The sequence below is a fragment of the Oryctolagus cuniculus genome, chromosome 17, assembly GCF_964237555.1.
Source record: "Oryctolagus cuniculus chromosome 17, mOryCun1.1, whole genome shotgun sequence".
Classification (NCBI taxonomy): domain Eukaryota; kingdom Metazoa; phylum Chordata; class Mammalia; order Lagomorpha; family Leporidae; genus Oryctolagus; species Oryctolagus cuniculus.
Genome location: NC_091448.1, coordinates 39,033,003 through 39,056,237, shown reverse-complemented (window position 1 = coordinate 39,056,237; position 23,235 = coordinate 39,033,003). Strand labels below are relative to the sequence as shown.

At 47.3% G+C, this 23,235-nt stretch overlaps 2 protein-coding genes, 2 long non-coding RNA genes and 1 other non-coding gene across 18 annotated transcripts in view; 3 read left to right on the top strand and 2 right to left on the bottom strand.

Moving 5' to 3' along the window:
* The first annotated feature begins 6,658 nt into the window (after positions 1 to 6,658).
* Positions 6,659 to 10,712, top strand: LOC103351520 (uncharacterized). Its single transcript, XR_519287.4, has 2 exons — positions 6,659 to 7,089; positions 10,595 to 10,712. It is a non-coding gene; the product is annotated as an uncharacterized lncRNA (long non-coding RNA).
* Positions 10,369 to 10,465, top strand: LOC127484525 (Z30 small nucleolar RNA). The gene has a single exon (XR_007911586.1). It is a non-coding gene; the product is annotated as a Z30 small nucleolar RNA (small nucleolar RNA).
* A 1,351-nt stretch (positions 10,713 to 12,063) lies between the features above and the next one.
* Positions 12,064 to 15,942, bottom strand: PEX12 (peroxisomal biogenesis factor 12). Its single transcript, XM_002719238.5, has 3 exons — positions 15,210 to 15,942; positions 14,333 to 14,886; positions 12,064 to 13,294 (listed from the first exon to the last, which is right to left on the bottom strand). The coding sequence occupies exons 1-3, from the start codon at positions 15,333 to 15,335 to the stop codon at positions 12,895 to 12,897; spliced, it is 1,080 nt and encodes a 359-aa protein (XP_002719284.2). The 5' UTR covers positions 15,336 to 15,942; the 3' UTR covers positions 12,064 to 12,894.
* Positions 15,943 to 16,808: 866 nt separating this feature from the next.
* On the bottom strand, positions 16,809 to 22,075 carry LOC138846161 (uncharacterized). The gene is made up of 2 exons (XR_011383568.1): positions 21,715 to 22,075; positions 16,809 to 17,241 (listed from the first exon to the last, which is right to left on the bottom strand). It is a non-coding gene; the product is annotated as an uncharacterized lncRNA (long non-coding RNA).
* The window catches only part of AP2B1 (adaptor related protein complex 2 subunit beta 1), a 153,867-nt gene continuing 152,695 nt past the window's right edge, over positions 22,064 to 23,235 (top strand). For 4 of the 14 annotated variants that reach the window (XM_002719241.5, XM_008271129.4, XM_070061060.1 and 1 more), the window contains exon 1: positions 22,064 to 22,234. The gene's annotated coding sequence lies outside the window, so the exon portion shown is untranslated. The other 10 variants (XM_070061057.1, XM_008271132.4, XM_070061055.1 and 7 more) reach the window with 7 other exon arrangements.

Below are 23,235 nucleotides of genomic sequence, written 5' to 3'. Positions count from 1 at the left end.
TGGGCTGATCCAAAGCCAGGAGCCAGGAGCTTCTTCTGGGCCTCTCATACAGTGCAGGAACCCAAGCCTCTTCTACTGCTTTCCCAGGCCATAGCAGAGAGCTAGAATGGAAATAGAGCAGCTGGGACAGTAAATGGCACCTATGTGAGATGCTGGTGCCACAGGTGGAGGCTTAGCCCACTACACCGCAGCGCTGGCCCCCTTTACTTATTTTATTTGAAAGGCAGAGTTATGGTGGGTGGGGGAGATCTTCCATCCACTGGTTCACTCCTCAGATGGCTGCAATAGGTGGAGCTGAGCCAGACCGAAGCCAAGAGCCAAGAACTTCATCCAGGTCTCCCATGTGGATGGTAGGGGCCCAAGGATTTGGATCATCAACTGCTGCCTTTCCTAGTGCATTAGGAGGGAGCTGGATTGCAAGAGTAGCAGTTGGGTCTGGAACTGGCACCCATATAGGATGCCAACCTCACAGGTGGTGGTTTAACCCTCTAGGCCACAATGCCAGCCAGCCTCAATCTGAATTAATTTTTTCTTTCTTTCCTTCCTTCCCTTTTTTTTTTTTTTTGAAGATTTATTTATTTATTTGAAAGTCAGTGTTACACAGAGAGAGGAGAGGCATATAGAGAGAGAGGTCTTCCATCTGATGGTTCATTCCCCAATTGGATGCACCAGCTGTAGCTGTGTTGATCTGAAGCCAGGAGCCAGGAGTTTCTTCCAGGTCTCCCACACAGACGCAGGGGCCCAAGGACCTGGGCCATATTTACTGCTTTCCCAGGCCATAGCAGAGAGCTAGATTGGAAGTGGAGCAGCCGGGACTTGAACCAGTACTAATATGGGATGCTGGCACTGCAGGAGCCAGCTTTATCCCTTACACCACATCACCTGCCCTTGAATTCTTTCATAGAGGTGATTAGACTACTACAGATAACAGAGCGAACAAGAGCAACAGGCCTGCCTCCACCATACCACTACCTGACTCTGGGTAAGTTTCCTCACTTTCATTCTTGCATCTAGTTATTTTGGAGTACTTAGTTTGTTCCAATCTAGGCCTGCCACATTCTAGTTCTGAGATTAGGTTATGCTAACGTAAGCTTCAGAGCTCTCCTGGTTATATGGGAGATAAAAATGCCTTCCCCATGGTGCTTGACATGCAATGCCAGCTTTCATTCAATGATCAATTATTATACCCCACGGCTACACATCAAAATAAAACTGTCATTTAGTGATTGCTGCCTTTGGGCCAGATATGCAGCTTTCATTCTCTCATAACTACTTTTAAGACCTGCATTATTTTTACCATCTTAGAAACTCAGTTCATAGATATACAGCTGAAAGGTTGCACATCTAGTAAGCAGCAGAGCTAGAATTTGAACACTGGCCTGTCTGAATTCAAAGCCCATCTGTCTCACAGCCCTACTGTTAGCTGGAAGAATAAGACTCATGTACCATTCACAATTTATTTATTTTTATTTTTTATGATACTTTTTTTATTTAATAAATGTGAATTTACAAAGTGCAACTTTTGCATTGTTGTGGCTACCCCCTGCAATCTCCCTCCTACCCGCAGCCCTCCCATCTCCCACTCCCTCTCCCATCCCACTCTTCATCAGGTTTCATTTTCAATTATCTTTATATACAGAAGATCAACTTAGTATATACTAAGCAAAGTTTTTTTTTTTTTTTTTTTTTTTTTTTTTTTTTTTTGACAGGCAGAGTGGACAGTGAGAGAGAGAAACAGAGAGAAAGGTCTTCCTTTTGCTGTTGGTTCACCCTCCAATGGCCGCTGCGGCCGGCGCAACGCGCTGATCTGATGGCCGCTGATCTGATGGCAGGAGCCAGGTGCTTCTCCTGGTCTCCCATGGGGTGCAGGGCCCAAGCACTTGGGCCATCCTCCACTGCACTCCCTGGCCACAGCAGAGAGCTGGCCTGGAAGAGGGGCAACTGGGACAGAATCCGGTGCCCTGACCAGGACTAGAACCCGGTGCAGTGCGCCGGCCCAAGCAAAGGTTTCAACAGACTGCGACCACACACCTGCACAAGATACAGAGTACTGTTCAACTAGTAGTGTTATCGTTAACTCTCATAGTAAAACACATTATGGACAGAGATCCTACACAGAGAGCATGTGCCCAGTGACTCCCATTGTTGATTTAACAATTGACACTCTTGTTTATGACATCAGTAATCACCTGAGGCCCTTGCCATGAGCTGTCGAGGCTATGGAGGCCCCTTGAGTTCACCAACTCTGAACTTATTTAGTCAAGGCCATATCACAGTGGAGGTTCCTTCCTCCCTTCAGAGAAAGGTGCTTCCTTCTTTGATGGCCCGTTCTTTCTGCTGGGGTCTTGTTCACGGAGACCTTTCATTTAGGTTGTTTTTGCCACAGTGTCTTGGCTTTCCTTGCCTGTGAGACTATCATGGGCCTTTTAGCCAGATCGATCTGAATGCCCCAAGGGTTGATTCTGAGGCCGGAGTGCTGTTTAGGGCATTTGTTATTCTATGAGGCTGCTATGTGTCCTGCCCACCCCCCACCCCCACCCCGCCGCAGGCTCATTCTCTCCCTTTTAATTCTATCCTTCATTATTTGCAGACACTGGTCTTTTTATTTATTTATTTATTTTATTTTTGACAGGCAGAGTGGACAGTAAGAGAGAGAGACAGAGAGAAAGGTCTTCCTTTGCCGTTGGTTCACCCTCCAATGGATGCCGCGGCCGGCACGCTGCGGCCGGCGCACCACGCTGATCCGATGGCAGGAGCCAGGTAATTATCCTGGTCTCCCATGCGGTGCAGGACCCAAGCACTTGGGCCATCCTCCATTGCACTCCCTGGCCACAGCAGAGAGCTGGCCTGGAAGAGGGGCAACTGGGACAGAATCCGGCGCCCCGACCGGGACTAGAATCCGGTGTGCCGGCGCCGCAAGGTGGAGGATTAGCCTAGTGAGCCACGGCGCCGGCCTGCAGACACTGGTCTTATTTGTGAAATCTCTTCTACCCTTACTCTATCTTTTTGATCAATTATGTACTTAAACTTAACACTTTAACAAGTGAGATGGGTCTACCATTGGAGGTAAGTCCGAGTGAGCATGTGCCAACCTGTATATCTCCTCCCTCTCTTATTCCCACTCTTATATTTAACAGAGATCACTTTTCTGTTACTTTTGCCTAAGAATTATTGCGTATTAATTACAGAGTTCAACCAGTGGTATTAAGTAGAACAAAAAGAATAACAACAACAAAAATACTAAAAGAAATAAAATAGTAAGTTGTTCCTCAACAGTCAAGACAAGAGCTAATCATGTCATTGTTTCTCATGGTGTTCATTTCACTTCAACGGGTTTCCTTTTAGGTGCTCGGTTAGTTGTCATCGATCAGGGAGAACATATGATATTTGTCATTTTGGACTGGCTTATTTTACTCAGCATGATATTTTCCAGATTCCTCCATTTTGTTGTAAATGACCAGATTTCATTGTTTTTTTTTTTTTTTTACTGCTGTATAGTATTCCATAGAGCGCATATCCCATAATTTCTTTATCCAGTCATCTGTTGATGGGCATTTAGGTTGATTCCATGTCTCAACTATTGTGAATTGAGCTGCAACAAACATTGAGGTGCAAACAGCTCTTTTTTTTTTTCCCATTTAATTCCATTTGGATAAATTCCAAGGAGTGGGATGGCTAGGTCCTGTGGTAGTGCTATATTCAGGTTTCTGAGGACTCTCCAAACTGTCTTCCATAGTGGCTTTACCAGTTTGCATTCTCACCAACAGTGGATTAGCGTCCCTTTTTCCCCACATCCTCGCCAGCATCTTTTGTTAGTTGATTTCTGTATGTGAGCCATTCTAACTGGAGTGAGGTGAAACCTCATTGTGGTTTTGATTTGCAATTCCCTGATTGCTAGGGAACCATTCACAATTTAAAGAAGGAAAACTGGATGGGTGTTGTGGCACAGTGGGTTAAGTCACCGCTTGGGATGCCTGCATCTCAAATCTGAGCACCTGGATCGAGTCCTGACTCTCTGCTGCTGATCTAGCTTGCTGCATCCTGGGAGACAGCAGGTAATGGCTCGAGTCCTTCGGCATAGCAACACTGCTGCTGTCGTTTCACTCTCCAGTTGTATGGAATAGCCAGGACTGGGCTAAGCTAAAACCATGAGCTAGAAACTCAATCCTGATCTCCCACTTGGGGGGAAAGGGACCAAGCCCATGGGCCATCTTCCACTGCCTTCCTAGGTGCATTAGTAGGGAGCATGATCTGAAGCAGAGCAGAGGGACTTGAAACAGCCCTCAGATATGGGATTGGATGGTGGCATTGCAAGCAGTGGCTTAATTTTCTGAGCCAGTCTCATCATCTTACAACCGCTCTATGAGGTAGATGCTTTTATTGTCCCCCCCCCCCTTTTTTTTGACAGGCAGAGTGGAGAGTGAGAGAGAGAGACAGAGAGAAAGGTCTTCCTTTGCCGTTGGTTCACCCTCCAATGGCCGCTGCCCCTGGCGCACTGCGGCCGGCGCACCGCGCTGATCCGATGGCAGGAGCCAGGTGCTTCTCCTGGTCTCCCATGGGGTGCAGGGCCCAAGCACTTGGGCCATCCTCCACTGTACTCCCTGGCCACAGCAGAGAGCTGGCCTGGAAGAGGGGCAACCGGGACAGAATCCGGCACCCCGACCGGGACTAGAACCCTGTGTGCCGGCGCCGTAAGGCGGAGGATTAGCCTAGTGAGCCATGGCGCCAGCTTATTGTCCTTTTTTTTACAGATAGGGAAGCTGAAGAAGAGAGTTTAAGGATGCGTGCTACATGACCACTATATGTTAGAAGTGCATAAGCAACGTGCTGTGGGTATTCTGAAGAGTCAGAATAACTGCTGTGACAATCAGAATAGCATTCCTGGGGCCGGCACTGTGGTGTAGTAGGTTAAGCTTCCGCCTGCAGCACTGGCTTCCCATATGGGTGCTGGTTCGAGTACCAGCTACTCCACTTCTGATTCAGCTATCTGCTAATGTGTCTGGGAAAGCAGCAGCAGCAGATCTCCCCAGTGCTTGGGCCTCTGCACCCTCATGGGAGACTTGGAAGAAGCTCCTGGCTTCGATTTGGCCCAGCTTTGGCTGTTGCGGCCATTTGGGGAGTGAACCAGCAGCTGGAAGACCTCTATCTCTCTCTCTAACTCTGCCTCCCAAGTAAATTAAAAAAAAAAAAAAAATAGAGTTCCAAGTGGCATGACAGGTGAGCTGTAACCAGTAAGAATGCATGAGGTTGAGAGGGAGATGGACGGGGAAAGGATACATCAGGCAGAGGAAACAGGTCCTGCAGAGGTCCATTTTCTTCACGTCTCACATCCCTAAAGTCCAAGGGCGGTCCTGAATGGTCTGGTACGGAAGACACTCCACTTTCCTCCATTCTTCCCTTGCATTTCTTCATGTCCTTCTACCCATCCCTGACACTCCTCACAGTTCTCATGTGCCTGTCACATGCTACCTTTCCATTCCACTGCCAGTCCAACCTAAGCTCTTCTTAACTCACAACTGGACCTTCTCAATAGCTTCTCCAGTTTCACTCTCTGCCCCTCTCCAACCAGAACAAAGTTGCAGACTGAGTTTTCTAACAAGCAGCTCAGACCACATAACCGCTTGGCCTTTGAAATCTTCAGTTCTCCCACCTTCTCCAGAGTAGCCTGAACTTCACAGCCAGCTGTCACCCTCCGCACAGCTTTGCCTTGTCTTCCCCGTCTCCTTACATTCCCCTTCTGAAACACTAACACTGGTCCTAAAACTTTGGTGTGAATCAGACTCACTCCTGGGGCATTTATTTAAATACACACGCCTGACTGCAACTCTATACGATTCGGCAGATCTGCGTTGGGTCCCAGACACTTTGGAGTTTTTGTTGTTTGCTTTTTTCCTGTGCTGGAGGACATCCCGTCTGTCAGATTCCTCTGAGTGTTCTAACAGCATTTTTGAGATGTACCCCACCGATTGGATCAATTTTACCCAAATCTGGTAATTTTCCCTAAGCTTTTTCGGTTATTTCAAGAGCTTCAATGGCTCCTCCCAGAGTCTCCTTATTGTCAAATCCCAACGATTCTTCAAGATGAAATGCCAGCTTTCCCCGCAGGAAGTCTGTCCTGCTCGCCTTTGCGCTTCATTGCTGTTTAGCTGCACTTTTCTTGTGGCACCTTTTGCTTATTTAACAAATGTCCGAGCCGGCCGCCAGCCAAACGGATTCCCCCTGTAGAGAGAGGAACATCTTCACCAGTGAGTCTGCCCAGTCCCTACCCTTCAGCCAGAATCCGGGACCAGCGCAACGAATACTATGGGTTCGCGGAAATGAATCAACTGTTCCCCCTAAAAGTCCAGGGCACCCGCACACTATCATTGGCCCAGATGCCCTTCCCCAGCTGTGCAACGACAAGGCACTGGCAAAACTCCGCCTAAAACTGGTCCGGAGGTCCGAGAGCAGGGGAATCCTGGCTGGGAAACAGGTCAGAGTGTGGAACACCACCGGCCTGGAACAAGCGACGCAGGAGGTGCGTCTGCGATCCCGCCAGCTCCACCCCCGAGGTTCGCCTTGGCCTTCGATTGGCTGCTCCACAAGCCCAAGCCCGCCTCACGTTCTCCACGTGACCCACTAGCCTCCGTGGGATTGGCTATCCGGCAAGTGCCGCGCTGGACTATGGGATGCTGGCCAGGCAGCGAGGCGGAGGGGAGGAGACGCGGCACGGTAGTGTGGACCGGAGTAAAGCCCCTGGCTCGAGACCTGGGCTATTATCATCCATTCTCTGCTGCCGGGCCAGGCCTAGTGAGAGGTTCTGGCGCATAGGAATTTTAGGAAGTAGCAGAGCGGGCTGTGGGTCTCTGCCGAGGTGTTTAGTTTGAGCCCTGGCTCCGGCCTTACTCGCCGCAAGGACGCCTTCAGTCTTTGCTGAAATTGGTAGGGTTGGGCCTTATTTTTATTTTTATTTTATTTAAGGGTCCACTGTATCTAGGCATTTGTTGTCCTGCGCGGGGAATGTGTGCAGAGCACCGTGGGGTAGAGGCTGTGGGGAGGAGGGCTTGGAGATGCTAGCGGTGTGGTCCTTAGCCGCGTGAAGTGTTAGAGGTAAGTCGACTTTATAAATTGTGCGGATCCTTTTCTAATCCAGGAGCTGGGGGCTTAGTAGGGAGGGTCGCTCATTTAGGAACTCATCCGTGTACCGGGCACCATTCACCATTCTGAGTGCGTTGGCTGCTAAGGCCAGTAGAACAGTCCTGGTTTTTTTTTTTTTTTTGGACAGGCAGAGTGGACAGTGAGAGAGAGAGACAGAGAGAAAGGTCTTCCTTTGCCGTTGGTTCACCCTCCAATGGCCGCCGCGGCCGGCGCGCTGCGGCCGGCGCACCGCGCTGATCCGATGGCAGGAGCCAGGAGCCAGGTGCTTTTCCTGGTCTCCCATGGGGTGCAGGGCCCAAGCACCTGGGCCATCCTCCACTGCACTCCCTGGCCACAGCAGAGGGCTGGCCTGGAAGAGGGGCAACCGGGACAGAATCCGGCGCCCCGACCGGGACTAGAACCCGGTGTGCCGGCGCCGCTAGGCGGAGGATTAGCCTAGTGAGCCGCGGCGCCGGCCCAGTCCTGGTTTTTTAGGAACTCGCTCGCTGTGATGGGGGACGGTGGAAGTAGTTCCGCGTGTGACGCTTGCTGTAGTGTAGAAAGAGCCTTGGGAGTCAGAAAAGGGTATGGCTGAGGGAGGTAGGGTCACTTAATAGAGAAGGTAACATTTGAGTAAAGTTTAAATCTGCGACCAGGCGTTCTCCCCGTTGAAAGAGCTGAGGGAAGGCATTCCAGGCAGAGCAGAGGACCAGGAACGGACATGGCTAGAGAGCATGGCCAGGGTTGCCCAGGGGCTTAAGATGAAGCAGTTAAGTAAGTAGAGGTTAGGCTTTTAAAGTTCTTTAAAAATTTCTTGTTCGGATTCGTATTTAGGTTAAAAAAATACAAAAGTGAAATACATACCACAAAATCGATAAAAATGTGCTTCCAGCATCAGAGGAAAGATGGTGGCTTGCTGGAACAAGGCTTCAGACAAAAGGTGACATTTGGGGAGGCTCACAGAGTGGAGAGGTCGGACTGAAGTACAGGAAAGGGAGGAAGGATTTTCTAGGTGCAGGACACAAGGTCAAATAGAGCAGGTGAGGACTAAGGACTAGTTTGGCTTGGTTAGACCAAAGTATATGTTAGGGCCATTAGGTCAGTTTTGAAACATCTCGAATGCTAAACAAAATCAGTTATTTCCCACACCATAGAGAGCAATTGAATGCTTGTAATGATGTAAGCACACCTCCAAATTTTAGAGTTAGTTTGTGCAATATTCGTAGTACATTGGATTGGAGAGAACCTGGAGGCAAGAGACCTATTGAGGTGGCATTATTGTCTGATTGAGGAAACATGGTGGGCTTTAAAGCCAGGCACTCACTGGTTCAGAGCTTGGCTGTCATCCAGAGTTTCAAGACTGTTGGCAGTTATTTAGGCTCTGTCGGCCAGTTTCACCTGTAGAGAATGATGAGCTAAATAAATGGGCACGCATAGATAGTAGGCACTTTATAGTTTCCATCTCTTTATAGAGCTCAGCTGCTGAGTGAACCCACACCACCAGCTGTCAGAGGATTATCAGTCTTTTGGCCCTTGTAAGTGTGTGGAGGCCCCAGAGTTGTCACTTATTGAGATTCAGGATCACGATGAAGGTATGGGCAGGGCGCTCTTTCATGTCAGCAATAGTAAACAACTAGAAGATGTCATTTGGAATAAATGCAGTCAGCTTTCTTTTCCAGGTTCAGAATTGCCCAGGCTTTTCCGTGCTTCCTTTATCTTGCTCATAGCCTCCCTCCCTCCTATCAGTAAATCTAAGGGTAGGAGCCTGGAGAACCTGAACTCAAGCCTTTTATTTAACTGGTGGTAAAATGTAAATCTGCTAGTCGGCCTCAGTTCTTTCCAGCTCTGCTGTTGATTTCCTAAGGACCTGTGGCAAATCATAGCCTCTCTGGGTCCCATGTAAAAATGTCATGACTTTTCTTAAATCTTTGTTGGCAGCAGAATTCCAAGTTGAATTGTATACTAAGTGACCTGGACTTCATAGAGGAATTTAGTAGAAAAACTTGTCTAAGTCCTCTGCATTAGAACTAAGCTAAAATTCCCTTTACAGACATTCCTGAGATTTTATCATGCATGGCTCATAACAAAGTTTTTGAACAGTAACTGCTCTCTCTCTCTCTTTTTTTTTTTTTTTTTTAAAAGATGTGTTTGTTTGTTTGAGAGGCAGAGGCAGAGATCTTCCATCCTCTGGCTCACTCCCTAAATGGCCACAATGGCCAGAGCTGGGCCGATCTGAAGCCACGAGCTTCTTCCAGGTCTCTCATGTGGGTGCAAGAGCCCAAGCATTTGGGCCATCTTCTGCTTTCCCAGGCCGTAGCAGAGAGCTGCATCGGAAGTGCAGGTGGTGGCCCCAGTAGCTGCTTCTTAATCTTTTGTGCTTCAAAAACAAAATACTTAAACTGGTTCATGTTTGCATTTTTATTTAGTGGGGTTGCTTAAAGCAAAGCATAGAAGATAATAGATTTATTGAAAACCTGTGGGGGCTGATGTTGTGGTGGAGCAGGTAAAGTCACTGCCTGCAGCACCAGCATCCCATATGGGTGCCGGTTGGAGTCCGGGCTGCTCTACTTCTGTCCAGCTCTCTGCCATGGCCTGGGAAAGTAGTACAACATGGCCCAGGTGCTTGGACCCCTGCATTCACATCGGAGACCTGGAAGAAATTCCTGGCTTCGGATTGGCCCAGCCCTGGCTTTTGCAACCATTTGGGGAGTGAACCAGTGGTGGGAGACTCTCTCTCTGCCTCTCTAACTCTTTCGAATAAACAAATAAAAAAAAAAAAAAAAAGGAGAGGCCCCCCCCTTCCCCCTTTTTCTGTAAGCAAGCCTGAATTTTTCTTTCTTTTTTTTTTTTTTTTTTTTTTGACAGGCAGAGTGGACAGTGAGAGAGAGAGAGACAGAGAGAAAGGTCTTCCTTTGCCGTTGGTTCACCCTCCAATGGCCGCCGCCCCTGGCGCACTGCGGCCGGCGCACCGTGCTGATCTGATGGCAGGAGCCAGGTGCTTCCCCTGGTCTCCCATGGGGTGCAGGGCCCAAGCACTTGGGCCATCCTCCACTGCACTTCCGGGCCACAGTAGAGAGCTGGCCTGGAAGAGGGGCAACTGGGACAGAATCCGGTGCCCTGACCGGGACTAGAACCCGGTGTGCCGCCGCCGCTAGGTGGAGGATTAACCTACTAAGCCGCGGCGCCGGCCCCTGAATTTTTCTTAGATGTGAAAATAGTGAGTTGGACTGTTGCTTGGTAACAAAGAACCGAACGCAATGATGAGTGAAGTATAGTCTGACCTGGTATTGCCACTGTTTCAAAGTTGGCTTTGACCAGGGTATGATCCCTTAATCTTCTCTCTGAGCTGATTCTGGTTGTGGTATTTCCACACAGATGTATTCTAACCTATTTGGATACTGGTTTTATTACATGGTAAAAGTGTTTCTGTGACACTCCTTTGAATTACTGATACTTTCATGTTTTCTTCCTTCCTTAGGCTGTGGTGAGAAGTCTGGCTCTAAAATCTTCGTGGAGAACTACATCATTTCAATCCTGAATCTGGTTCAGTTTCTCTATTGACTTACTGTTGTATTAAAAATGTATTGCTAAATTAACTCTGGTGTTTGTTTTGGTATAAACCTTTCAAGTTTGGGCCTTTGTTCTGTGGCACAGTGGGTTAAGCTGCTGCCTGAGATGCCAGCATCCTATGTGGGCGCTGGTTCCTGTCCCGGCTGCTCCACTTCCTATCCAACTCCCTGCTAATGGCCTGGAAAAAGAAGATGGCTTGAGTGCTTGGTCCTCTGCCACCCACATGGGAGACGTGGATCTGGCTTCTGGCTCCTGGCTTCAGCTTGGCCCCACCCTGGCTGTTGGCGCCATTTGGAGAGTGAACCCATAGATGGACACTCCCTGTCTCTCTTTCAAATAAATCTTTAACAAAAAAACCCGTACAAGAAGCTTAAAATCCATTATGCTCTTACAGTAGATAAAGGCTTTAATATTTAAAATCTGTAGGATATCCCATTACAAAATTTAGCTTTATATTCTTTGTGCTATCAGAAAATGTCTTCAGAATTGCTGAAATTAATTAAAAAAACTGTCTTGGCAAAGACAAATTATTTTCATTGTCCTATTGGTTTTTTTTTTTTTTTTTTTTTTTTTTTTGACAGGCAGAGTGGACAGTGAGAGAGAGACAGAGAGAAAGGTCTTCCTTTTTACCGCTGGTTCACCCTCCAATGGCCGCCACGGCTGGCGCACCGCACTGATCCGAAGCTGGGAGCCAGGTGCTTCTCCTGGTCTCCCTTGCGGTGCAGGGCCCAAGCACTTGGGCCATCCTCCACTGCACTCCCTGGCCACAGCAGAGAGCTGGCCTGGAAGAGGGGCAACCAGGACAGAATCTGGCGCCCCGACCGGGACTAGAACCCAGTGTGCCAGCGCCTCAGGCGGAGGATTAGCTTATTGAGCTGCAGTGCTGGCCCGTGTTTTTTTTTTTTTTTTTTTTTTAACCCATGTTTACTGCAACCTGCCAATGCAGTGACATATTTTTTATATAAGGAATTTAAGCGTTTCTGATAATAAGGCTTAATTTTGAGTATTGGAATAAAGTTTTTTACTTATATGAAAGATTAAGACAAAGAGATCCTCTGACTACTGATTCACTCAGCAAATGCCCACAATAGCTTGCCTTGGGCCAAGGAGAAACACAGAGCCTAGAACTCAATCTGGGTCTCCCATGAGGGTAGCAGGGACCCAACAGAGTCGTTCTCTGCTACCACCCTGGGTGCATATCAGCAGGAAGCTGGAGCAGAAGTGGAGGAGCTGGGACTCAAACCAGGCACTCTGAGGATGAAGGTATCCTAAGTGGTGTGGCAACTGCAGCATCCAGTGCTTACCTTCTGTCCCAATTACTGGATTAGCGAAAAGCAAAAATTTGAATCAATACACAAATACCTCAAAAAGCCACAGTAGTATGAATGAAAATTTATTGTAAATACCTCAAGTAATCTTTTAAGTTTACACATTATCCTGCTAACATGGAACAGTTCTTTGTTAGAAACATTCTTAAAATTGATTTAAATGTTTTAGTAATAGCCAGAATAATTCATGCCAGTTTAGCAAACTCTTAATAGCAAGCAGAAAAAGCTTATTAAAAGATCCTTTCTTTACACAGTTAAGTATTTTACTTCATATGTTTTTATTAGCTTTGCTTTCACACTGACATCTTCAGACTATGTTTATGTAAACAATCTCTGTTTTAACCGGTTTCCCAATAAAAGACATGTATGGCTCAGAAAAGAATCTTAAAAATCTGATAAACTGTCCCAAACGTCACTGGGTCACAGTGTACAGCAGGAGCATTGTTCTGTAGTGCTCTGAGTGTTTCTGTGAAGAGCAGGTGCACATTTCACATTGTTTGGTAAAACCACCACTTCAGGAGGCAGATAAATGCTTTCTTTTACCACCCACTTCATGAAGTCTAACCTGAGTTTTTTCCTGAGAACTTCTATTGCTCTTAATTTAGAAAAGGATAGAAAAACCTTCCCCTAGTTATCCTTATATCCCCTGCCAATCTCAAGTCTCCTACTTAAACCAGCTTGGTCATTTGTAAGTAGGGGTCTAGAGAGTAGACTAAACAGTTAGGATCAAATGGGTCTGTCCTTTTAAAAAGAGATTCTTACAGTTGTTTGAAGTTCATAGTTATCAGTTGAGGCTGAGAAGAATGTGCTATGTGCCATTCTGAAAACCAGCCCTGGGGCCTTGCAGTGCAGCCCCTAGGAAGGAAGGTGCTCAGTCCCTTCAGTTCTCAGGGGAGTACAGTTTGATCAGATGTTGTACTTCGGTAGGATAGCCTGTGATGGGACAGGCTTGGTGACTCCTCACATAGTTAAACACACAGCGGTAACAAAACACATAGCCAGATGTGGCAAGAACGGTATCATTCACTCGGGTTTTACGACACAGTGGGCACACTGTCTTCAATTTAGGTAACAGAGGGGAATCAGAGTTGTAGTCTAGGTGTACAGGGGGTGGTGGAGTAGGCAGGGCAGTCAGTGATTTGATGGTTTCTTGATTTTCCGATGAGTACCACCAGTCCAGGAACTGCAGGAAAAATACGCCCACAGAAAGGCCAGTGGAGAGGGATATGGCCACGCCCCCCACAGCTTTCTTTAGAGTGGACTTAATCTGCTCACTGATGCTGTTGGGAGAAGAACAGAGGCAAAGAGACTTTAGGCATAATCACTGAGTGACCAACAAATGCAGTGATCACAGGTTTGGCATTTGAATAGGTGTGAGATTGGCACTTCCTTAAGGATCCATCCTAAGCAATCCCTTTCTGATCTTAATGTTTGAGGGGTACAGAATTTAAGCTTTGTTTTTAATGACAAAGGGTCAGGGTTTTGTTTTGAGGAAGAAATTAAGTGGAGAATTTTTCTATGGAAGATAATGCAACCAGAAAAAGAAACAACTAACACATGAGCTCAGCAGCACTGAGCAATGTGTACCTTTAAACATGTAGAATACACAGTAGCTAGAAGTGACACAGCATCAAAGAACACAGCTGTTAGAACTGTACTGCCGGCCAGCGCCGCGGCTCACTAGGCTAATCCTCCGCCTTGCGGCGCTGGCACACTGGGTTCTAGTCCCGGTCGGGGCGCCGGATTCTGTCCCGGTTTCCCCTCTTCCAGGCCAGCTCTCTGCTGTGGCCAGGGAGTGCAGTGGAGGATGGCCCAAGTGCTTGGGCCCTGCACCCCATGGGAGACCAGGAGAAGTACCTGGCTCCTGCCTTCGGATAGGCGCGGTGCGGATAGGCGGCCACTGGAGGGTGAACCAACGGCAAAGGAAGACCTTTCTCTCTGTCTCTCTCACTGTCCACTCTGCCTGTCAAGAAAAAACAAAAAACAAAAAACAAACAAAAAACAAAAAAAAAACACAAAACCTGTACTGCCCTCACCTGAATCTCAGCTCTGCAACCTTCCAGCTATGTGGCATTGGCAAGGTAGTCAGCTGTTATGGATTAGTTTCCTCAACCTCATTGGTTTGTGATGAGGATTGAGCTAACAGAAATGGACCTTGTATGATAAAGGTGACCAGGATGTTGGTCCTTGTTTTAAGGACAAATAACTTTTCTATGATTCTCTCAAATAACTCAAAGGAGACAGGGTGGTAAATTTCCTGAAACTGGGAATCTTAGAATTTATTAATCAAAGCTTTTCTTGAAATGTTAAGGCCTTACCTCTTTGCCGGTTGCTGGATCTTGCTGGCTTCAGCCAGTTTGTGCTCCAGAGCTTGAATATCCTGAACCGTCAGTCGACCTAGCCGAACGCCAGCCAGCTGCAGCAGCGGCGAGTGATGCTGAGCTTTCCCTAGGATGTAGCGAAGCTGCTGTACGAGAAACCAGCCCTCCCATGCCATGTTAACGAATGGATAGGCTGCCAGGAAGGCTCTGTAAAACCGTTTCCAGTGAGAAGAAGGGGGATGGATGGAATATTCATCCTCTTCTCGCAGGCTAGAAACCAGCTTCTCCAGCTTCACTTTCAGGTATGGAAGAAGAACCAGGAACATGACCGATTTCCACAGCTGCTGCCTGGGGAGACCAGCACTGGCCAGCCGCTGAACTGCGTGTGTGTCTCGCATGACAATCCTCTTTAAGCCATAAAAGTTTTCAGAAAAGGAGGCACTGGTTTTAGATAGATAGTGCTGCTGAAGCAGAAGATCCAGCAGAGTAAAGATCTCATCAAACCATCGCCACAAGAAGCCATAGTAGGCAGGGTTTGATTCTGCAAGAACCTGAGTCAAAGTAAATGGACAGGTGAAATTAATTCCATCCCACACTACTGAGCTTTTTATTTAAAATTATCTTTTCCCCTCTGAATTCTACACACTTTCAGCTTAAACAAGTCATTTGGGTCCCACCCTAACCTCCCTGAAGTGCTAAGTATTCAGGTATTCAGTACAGAGCTTCACCTAGAACAGTGACTCAGTAACGTCTAAGACATAGGATATGAATTCTATGCAAATTGGTTATTTCAAACCCGAGGCTACCAAATAAACACAACTCACTGGGTTGGTTTCTACCCACTGGTCCTAAGAACCTTCCGAGAATACCTTACCTTGACCACGTGCTGAAGCGCAGGTCTCACTGCTGTCATTAAACTGTCCTGTGCTACCACCTCAAAGATGGAAGGTTGGTCATCGGCCACAGAAGCAGTTGTGATGTGCGCCCCGTGCTCAGCCATGGTTTCCCCACCAACTCTCTCGTTAGCATGAAAATTTTTTCTTTTTGTATCAAATGCTCAGTCTTAAAGGTAATCTTTCTGCGTAATTACTCCAAACTCCAGTTTTACAGGCAAAATTGAACTGGAGAAAATAGACCCAGAGGTGAAGAGAGGGGGCAGAGGAGAGGGGTCTGAAACTGAGGTCAGGAAAGACGTTAACTCGGACCTGGTTTGTGGAAAGGGGTATGTGGGGAGAAGGTGACTTGTCAAATGCTGCACCCCACAAGGCAGAACATGATTTGGAGGGACAGCTACGGGCGAAGGAGCGCTGTCCACGAGCGGGGTCCTGGAGCTGCGAACCCGGGACCCTCAATCGCGGTGGCTCAAAATCTCGCTGGCTGGGAAGGATCAGGAGAGCCAACGCGGGCCGGGGACGCGACGGCCGGCTCCAGCTGCGGGCTGGGAAGCACCGTCGCCCACGGCCGTCCTTGCGCGCTGACCGCGGGCACGGAGGAGCCCCCGACACCACGCTTGAGGAGAGGTCTCCGCTTTATGACAGAGCCGCACCCGGAAATGGAAACCTCCGGGACCCAGCGGAAGAGAGGCGCTCTAGGCCCGCAAGAGGCCCTGACACCGGAAGTTGGGGACTCTATGACCCCGCCGCACTTCCGCCGCCGCCTCGCTGGCTTTAAAGGAGGCGCCCGCTGACTCTTCTGGGCGCCGACTTGTCGACTGTGTTGCACTTCCTTGCAGGGTCGGCAGCGTAGCTTCGGTGGAAAACCGTCGCTCTGAACTCTCTGGAGCCTTTCTGACGAGGCGGTTGGCGCCACGCCCGGAGCCGGAACCTGCTGCTGAGCTGGGTGTTGGCGCAGGGAGAGGGGCAGGAGAAGCGCCGGCGCTTTCCGCTCTCGCCTGGGCGGAGGTGGTTAAGGGCGTGGGGCCACAGAGCGGGAGAAGGAATCTTACGTGGTCGGTAGCGATTATAAAGAAAAATTACCAGGACGACGAAGGGCCTGTTCGTCAGAGCCCGGCACGGTGGCTTTGTACGCGGGCTGGCAGCTTAACTGGCTTCCAGGTGTCCGTTAGATTCAAGCGTACCCTGGCCGCGGACGCGAACGGGGCTGACAGACCTGCCTGGGTTTCCGTCTGTATACCCAGCTCGGGTCTGCCTCACGACTGCAAACTACAAAGCCCATTCAAGTTTGCATCGTTTGAGTCGCTGGTACAGGTGTGTTGGAGTTTTTTTTTTTCTCCAGATGTACTGGAGTTTCGTTAATTTTTTTAATGTTTTTTTTTTCCTCCGCCCCACCCCCCTCAGGTGTAGCCTCTTCCCCACCCCTGGGCTAAATAGCTAGAAATAAAAGGTATTATTCACTGCGCTAAGGACCTCACGGCATAAAGATAAACTGGTTTGCATGAGAACTCTGAAATACAGAGTTTGCGTTTAGTTTGTTTCAATAGGCGAGAAATAATTCATGCACATTGCTCTTAATGGTAGTTTTAACATGTATCTTTTTACTCTACCAAAATACCTGTCAAAGACACACATGGGATCATGATTTATATTATATACAGACTTACCAAACAGGAAAAATACAAAAGAGGAATAGCATCAATTAAAAAGTGGGGAATTAGGCCGGTGCCACGGCTCAATAGGCTAATCCTCTGCCTGTGGCGCCGGCACACTGGGTTCTAGTCCCGGTCGGGGCGCCGGTTCTGTCCCCGTTGCTCCTCTTAAGGTTCAGCTCTCTGCTGTGGCCAGGGAGTGCAGTGGAGGATGGCCCAAGTACTTGGGCCCTGTACCCCATGGGAGACTAGGAGAAGCACCTGGCTCCTGGCTTCGGATCAGCGTGGTGTGGCGGCCTTGGGGGTGAACCAACGGAAGAGGAAGACCTTCCTCCTCTCTCTCTCTCACTGTCTACTCTGCCTGTCAAAAAAAAAAAAAAAAAAAAGGAAATTAGCTACATATAGTAACAAAAAGGCTAATTTAAATACAAAGTTTTTTTTAGGAGTTTATGAAGTAGCTCAGGAAATAAGAAAGGCCATCCCTGACAGAAGAGGATCTGTAGCGTCCTTTTTCTTTAGCAGGAATTACCAGAGCTGTGTCATTCAACCGTGGAGGATGAGACCTGTCTCTCATGTTCTCACGAATGCTGTTCAGCCAATTTTTGTTTGTCATTGTGCTCATCACTCAAATTCCAGTGAACCAGTATCTAGATTCACGTTTTCTTTCTACAGCCACACTCACCCAGAGGAGGGCAAGGCATGTTTATTCATAGTGGAGGCTACCCCAAAAGTAAACACGTTATTACATGAGAAGAGGCATTTAAAGGAATATGTCCAGTATTAGTCAACAAACCTCATGAAGGATCCTATTCTCTGTAGTGTAAAGGAGATAAGATGCTCAAAAAGTGACTGCCCTCAGGTTAAAAGGCAGCAAGAGCCGTGAGATATATTAATTTGGCATGAGTTTGGAGAAGAAATATCTACCAACTGGGAAAAATAAGGCAGTTCTAAATCTGTTGAACAGAAGGCAAATATATTGTCCTATGTAACCAAGCAATGGGAAGAACAGTGTTTCTGACCTCAGCTTCTCCCTGGCAGGTAAATACAATGACGTGACCCAGTATCTCCTGGACTCCATGTCATAACATGTTCACTTAAAAAGTTCAGTGGCTACGTTAGGCCTCACAGGATGAGTACATCTCGGGTAATTCACAGCAGTGGTGAAGGCCTTCCCAGGGTAAGGGAGTAGCAGAGAGTGAGTATAGAGAGGAAATTTGTTTTCTTAAAACATAAAGCAATAGGACTAGTAGAGGTGTGCTGAGAAGTAGATTCAGGTAGTTTTAGAGGGCTTAGATGCTAATTTTAGACCTTATCTGTGCACACTCATCCACCTATTCAGTATCTATCGAGGACCTTCTGTGTGCCAACCATTATGTTCAGTGCTGGGCCCCTCAATTTTAAACATTTTTTTTTTCTGGTGACATCTTTATGAAATCCACCTCTTTCTGCTGAGAGTTATACCTGGAACCAATTTTTTCTAACATTCTCCACCCACTTATGATTTGTTTAATTTTAGTAGGTCGTAAATATAGAATTAACAGTTGGTGTGGTTAATAATTGAGTGATGAAGTTTGGGGATAGATCAAGGATACAGTTAGTTATATGAGTACAAAAGATAGTTAAGGGCTGGTGTTGTGGCAGAGGAGTAATGCTGCCTCCTGGCATCCCATATGGGTACCAGTTCAATTCTTAGCTGCTCCACTTCTGATCCAGAAGCTGCTAATTGTGTGTGGGAAAGCAGCAGAAGATGGACCAAGTGCTTAGGCCCCTGCACCCATATGGGAGACCAGGAAGAAGTTCTTGGATCCTGGCTTTGGTCTGGCCCAGCCTGGACCATTGCAGCCTTTTGGGAAGTTGAATCAGTGGCTGGGCTGGAATTCTCTCTCTCTCTCTCTCTCTCTCTCTCTCTTTCTCCATCTGTTCCTCTCTCCAACTCTGCCTTTCAAAGAAAATAAAATCAGTCTTAAAATAGTTAAACCCATGGTATTGCTAAAGGGTTAGTGTGAAAATGTATGACTGTAGAACTACAAAATATCATTGCCATTCTCTCCCTCAAATGCCACCCATTTTAAAAATATATATTTATTTGAAAGGCAGAGCAACAGAGTGAGAGGGAGAGAGAGAATCTCCCATCCACTGGTTCACTTCCCAGATGGCTAAAACAACAGCCAGGACTGGGCCAGGCTGGGCTGGAGCCAACAGCCAGGAACACCGTCTGGGTCTTTCACGTGAGTGGCGAGGGCCCAAGCACTTGGGTCATCTTAAGCTTCCTTTGTAGGTGCATTAGCAGGAAGCAGGATCTGAAGTTGGGCAGCTAGGACTCAAACTAGCACTCTGATATGGGCTGCCATTGCCACGCTACCCTCTCAGATACCTTCCTATATATCTTCCCTCTTCATTCATGCTTTCTTAGGCATTATCCATAACTCTTTATTCCTCATCTCCAATTCATCATCAAACTTCTACAGCATGGCTTATGTTTTCCCAGCTCTAGTGATCACAGCAATAATTTCTAACACAGTGTTGTTGAATACTGTGGTCACTTTTCAGCCCTTCCTTCTCATTATAGCAACTGATATTGTTGACCACTTATTCCTAAATATATTTATTCCACATATACTAACATACATTTCTGGGGGAGGCTAGGCCTCAGGGATACAAGAGTGAACAGATTGGTTTATATTCTACTTTCATGAAACCCTGAAAACATCCTACAACATCATAGCCTCCTGCTTTTCCTTCTACCTCTTGGATTATTCCTCAGTTTTTTACCACTCAGACATCTTCACCCGAACTCATCACTTCCCTATCATTCCTCAAACCTGCGGCATCTATTTTCAGTGACTAGAGCCACAATTCAATCCTTGACCAAACCCAGAATGGACATTATATTCCTAGTGTCAGACTTCCTGGGTTCGAATCTTAATTCTGCCATGCAACCTTCCTGGATCTCTGTAAAACAGGGGCAGTAATAACTACCTGGTTATCAAGTTGTGAGGATTTAAACATACACTGAAGTCCTTAGAACAGCTGATAGGTAACAAATGCTCAATAAATATTCCCTAGATTGATATTTAAGCCACCACCATCCTGTAGCTGATCTCCCTGGTGAGCCTGCTTTATTTAAATAGAGTTGGATCTCTTGTACAGTTCCTGACCAAAGTAGCCTTCCATAAATATTTGTTGAATTAATAGTGGAGTGGGAGAAGACAGAGATGGGTAGAAGTACCCAGGAGGTGAACAGTCACAAAAGGGGGAGATCAACCAATACTTTCACCAAAAAGTGGAGAAAGATGAGATCTGAAAAGCTTTTGGAATGATGGTGAATTTTGAAAACAGCACGTATTCATACTTTCTTAAGACACATACACTTCTTACAGAAAGATGTGGGAAATCCAAGGAAATATAAAGAAAATAACTTTGTAAACCACCAAGCAGATAGAACCACTGTTATAGTTGTACATACTTATATTTCTCTCAATTTGGAGTTTTATATTTTATTTTTTCCTTAATATTGCAAAGCATTTTTCTTTATCATTAAGGATTTTTCAAAAATATGATTTACCAAGCATTTTCAGTGTTAGAATTAAATACACGTTCACTGCAGAACATTTGAAAAGCATAGAAAAATATTAGGAGGAAATTAAAACTCTGATCCTCCAGCTCTCTCCTATGGCCTGGAAAAGCAGCAGAAGATGGCCCAAATACTTGGGCCCCTGCACTCATGTGGGAGAGTGGGAAGAAGCTTCTGGCTCCTGGCTTCTGATTGACGTAGCTCTGACCGTTGGGGCCAACTGGGGAGTGAACCAGCGGATGGAAGATCTCTCTCTTTCTTTCTCTCTCACTCTCTCTGCCTCTTTGTAACTCTGCATTTCAAATAATAAATCTTTAACAAAAACTCTGCTCATCCAGCAATAATCAGTTTTAACATTCTGTTGAACATTTTTCTAGCCCCTCCTTTTTTTTTTTTTTTTTAAGGAAATTTATTTATTTGAAAGACAGAGGTCTTCCATCTCTGGTTCATTCCCCAAATGGCCACAATGGCCAGAGCTGAACCAATCCGAAGCCAGGAGCCCGGAGCTTCTTCCTGGTCTCCCACGTGGGTGCAGGGGTCATCCTCTGCTGCCTTCCCAGGTACGCTAGCAGGGAGTTGGATGGGAAGTGGAGCAGCCAGGACTTTAGCTGACGCCCATATGGGATGCCAGCACTGCAGCCTGGGGTTTTAATCTGCTGCGCCATAGTGCCAGCCCCTATTTTTCCAGCCTTTTTGCATATGCAGTCATGTCGCAGGTATTGTTTTGTGTACTTTTTAAGCTTAACCGTTTTATCAAGATTTTCTTGCATTATAAAATATTCTTCGACAACATTATACAGTTCTCTAATTTATCACAAATGTTTAATTTCCAACTTCTCCTATGTTAATAACAGCATAATAATACATAAGTGTTATATGAAGTCTTTATATACTTCAAATTACTTCCTGCAGAATGAAACTTCAAAATATTTTATTTTGATACTCCCAGAATTGATGGGCAAAAATTTGGAAGAAAAAACCCCAACCCTCTCTCTTCTCCCTCACACCCTCACATAAACCTTAGGGAGAGCCTGGTTCGCTGACAGTTTCCTGCGCCCTCGTCAACTTTTTCCTCCAGTTTTAGATCTTAGAATCTAGGGCGTAGTTCCCGAAAGCGCCTTACTTTTGTGTTAGTAGGTCTACTACATTCTCAGCATAGTGCTTCTTTATCTCATTTAAGCTTCACAAGACAAGAAGACTAAGGTTATTAAACTACTTTCCCAGTCGCACCGGGGCAGGGAATTGAACTCACGAACTCACATGATGCCGCCTCAACCTCTTTTCCTCGCATCACTGCCTATGAGTTCTGGGCTGGATCACTGTTGTTTTCTGCTGGACCGCCTGCCAGGGAAATTAGCCGATGTTTTAATTTTTTTTTAATAGAAGGGAACAGGATACTTCAATTCCTTGCGAGGAAACAATTCCAGCGAATTTCAGCTTGTTTAATATATCCCTTGGAATAGCCATTAACCATCCTCTGAGGCCCAGGTCTCCAAGCCTTGCCTGAACCAAGGCTGGGTGGGGGAGGGGAGGGCAGGACGCTTTTTCGTCTCCAAGGTAACGGGTCGCCGCCTTTCTGGTTCTCCCGCGCACTCCGACTACGTCACGCGGCGAGGTTCTCTGACGTCAGGGTTTCCGGCCCACCATCTTTGTCGCTGGCAAAGTGGGTTTTGCGCAGTGGCTTAGACCTAGAGAAAGAATCGTGACGGGCAGGAAACCATTACAACACCACCCGGGCTGTGCTCTCTGGCTGCTCCCGCCACCCCCGCCCTTGCCTCCGGTGAGTTCAAGGCAGCTGACTCTGGGGTGTGTGTTCCTTAATTGATTGGGGTGGGGGAGAGGGAGGAGATCCACAGGCTGAGTCGAAGGCGAGCGGAGGCGAGGAAATCTTAGGAGCGTGACCGTTGAGGGTGGAGGCAGCCGTCGGGTGTGACCGTTGTGAGGAAAAGGCTTGGAGGAGAGGTCTCCGCCGCGGTGGCTGTGGTGGGCTGAGGGAATCCTCGGGGGTGGCAGCTCGAGGTGCGTGGGGGGAGGTCTGTTTCCAAGTCGGGGTTCGCACGGGCCAGAGGCCAGGGGTGTGGCCGGAGGCCGAGGGGAGAACCTTCCTTCTTCCCCCTTCGCCGACGTGCATTGAGAGGCTGGGACGTGTCCAGCGAGCGAAAGGCAAGAGGGATTCCCCCGAAGCTTTGCCCGTTAATGGACACACCTCGCGCGTCTCCGTAACTTGAGGCTGGGGACACCTCTCCCTTATCTCGTAATGGAGGCCTCCCACCTGGAAGCAGAAGAGCCATTCCTGACACTTTTAGGGAAACCTCCGGAATCGGCCCGATGTGAGAGGGGAAGCGGTACATTCTCTGCTCGGATTTTTTTTTTTTTTTCTTTTCTGGATTTAGCAGGAACAGTCTGGCTTGGGGAAGGCTGCAGACGAAGGCAGAAGTTCAGAAATTGGAACTTCCTGTTATTTTCATACTCTCTGAATCCAAAGATTTTAAGCTGCTGGGTTGTTTTCATAGCAGGGGAGGCCAGGCTGTTCCTGTGCTCGCTCGGCCGCTTCATTATGAAGTGTGGATGTTTCGTAAAACTTTGACCTTTCAGAAAATACGCCTTTTTTTTTTTAACTGTCAAACTCCGTTACCACATAGTATTGTGGTTTAAAAGCAAAAGTAAAGAAATACGCTCGGAAAGGCAGAATGACTAAGAAGGAAGGTGGTCTTAATGAGGAACGGTTAGTTCCCGCCCGGTGTAGGTCCGCAGCGTAGCCTCGGGGTGCACTCACACAGT

Bases quoted from the DNA above. Each gene is read 5' to 3' on its own strand.
- PEX12 (XM_002719238.5), bottom strand. From the start codon at position 15,335: ATGGCTGAGCACGGGGCGCACATCACAACTGCTTCTGTGGCCGATGAC. The intron at 14,887-15,209 runs GTAAGGTATTCT...ACTTTGACTCAG, and splicing joins CGCTTCAGCACGTGGTCAAG to GTTCTTGCAGAATCAAACCC. The intron at 13,295-14,332 runs GTAAGGCCTTAA...TTCTCCCAACAG, and splicing joins ATCCAGCAACCGGCAAAGAG to CATCAGTGAGCAGATTAAGT.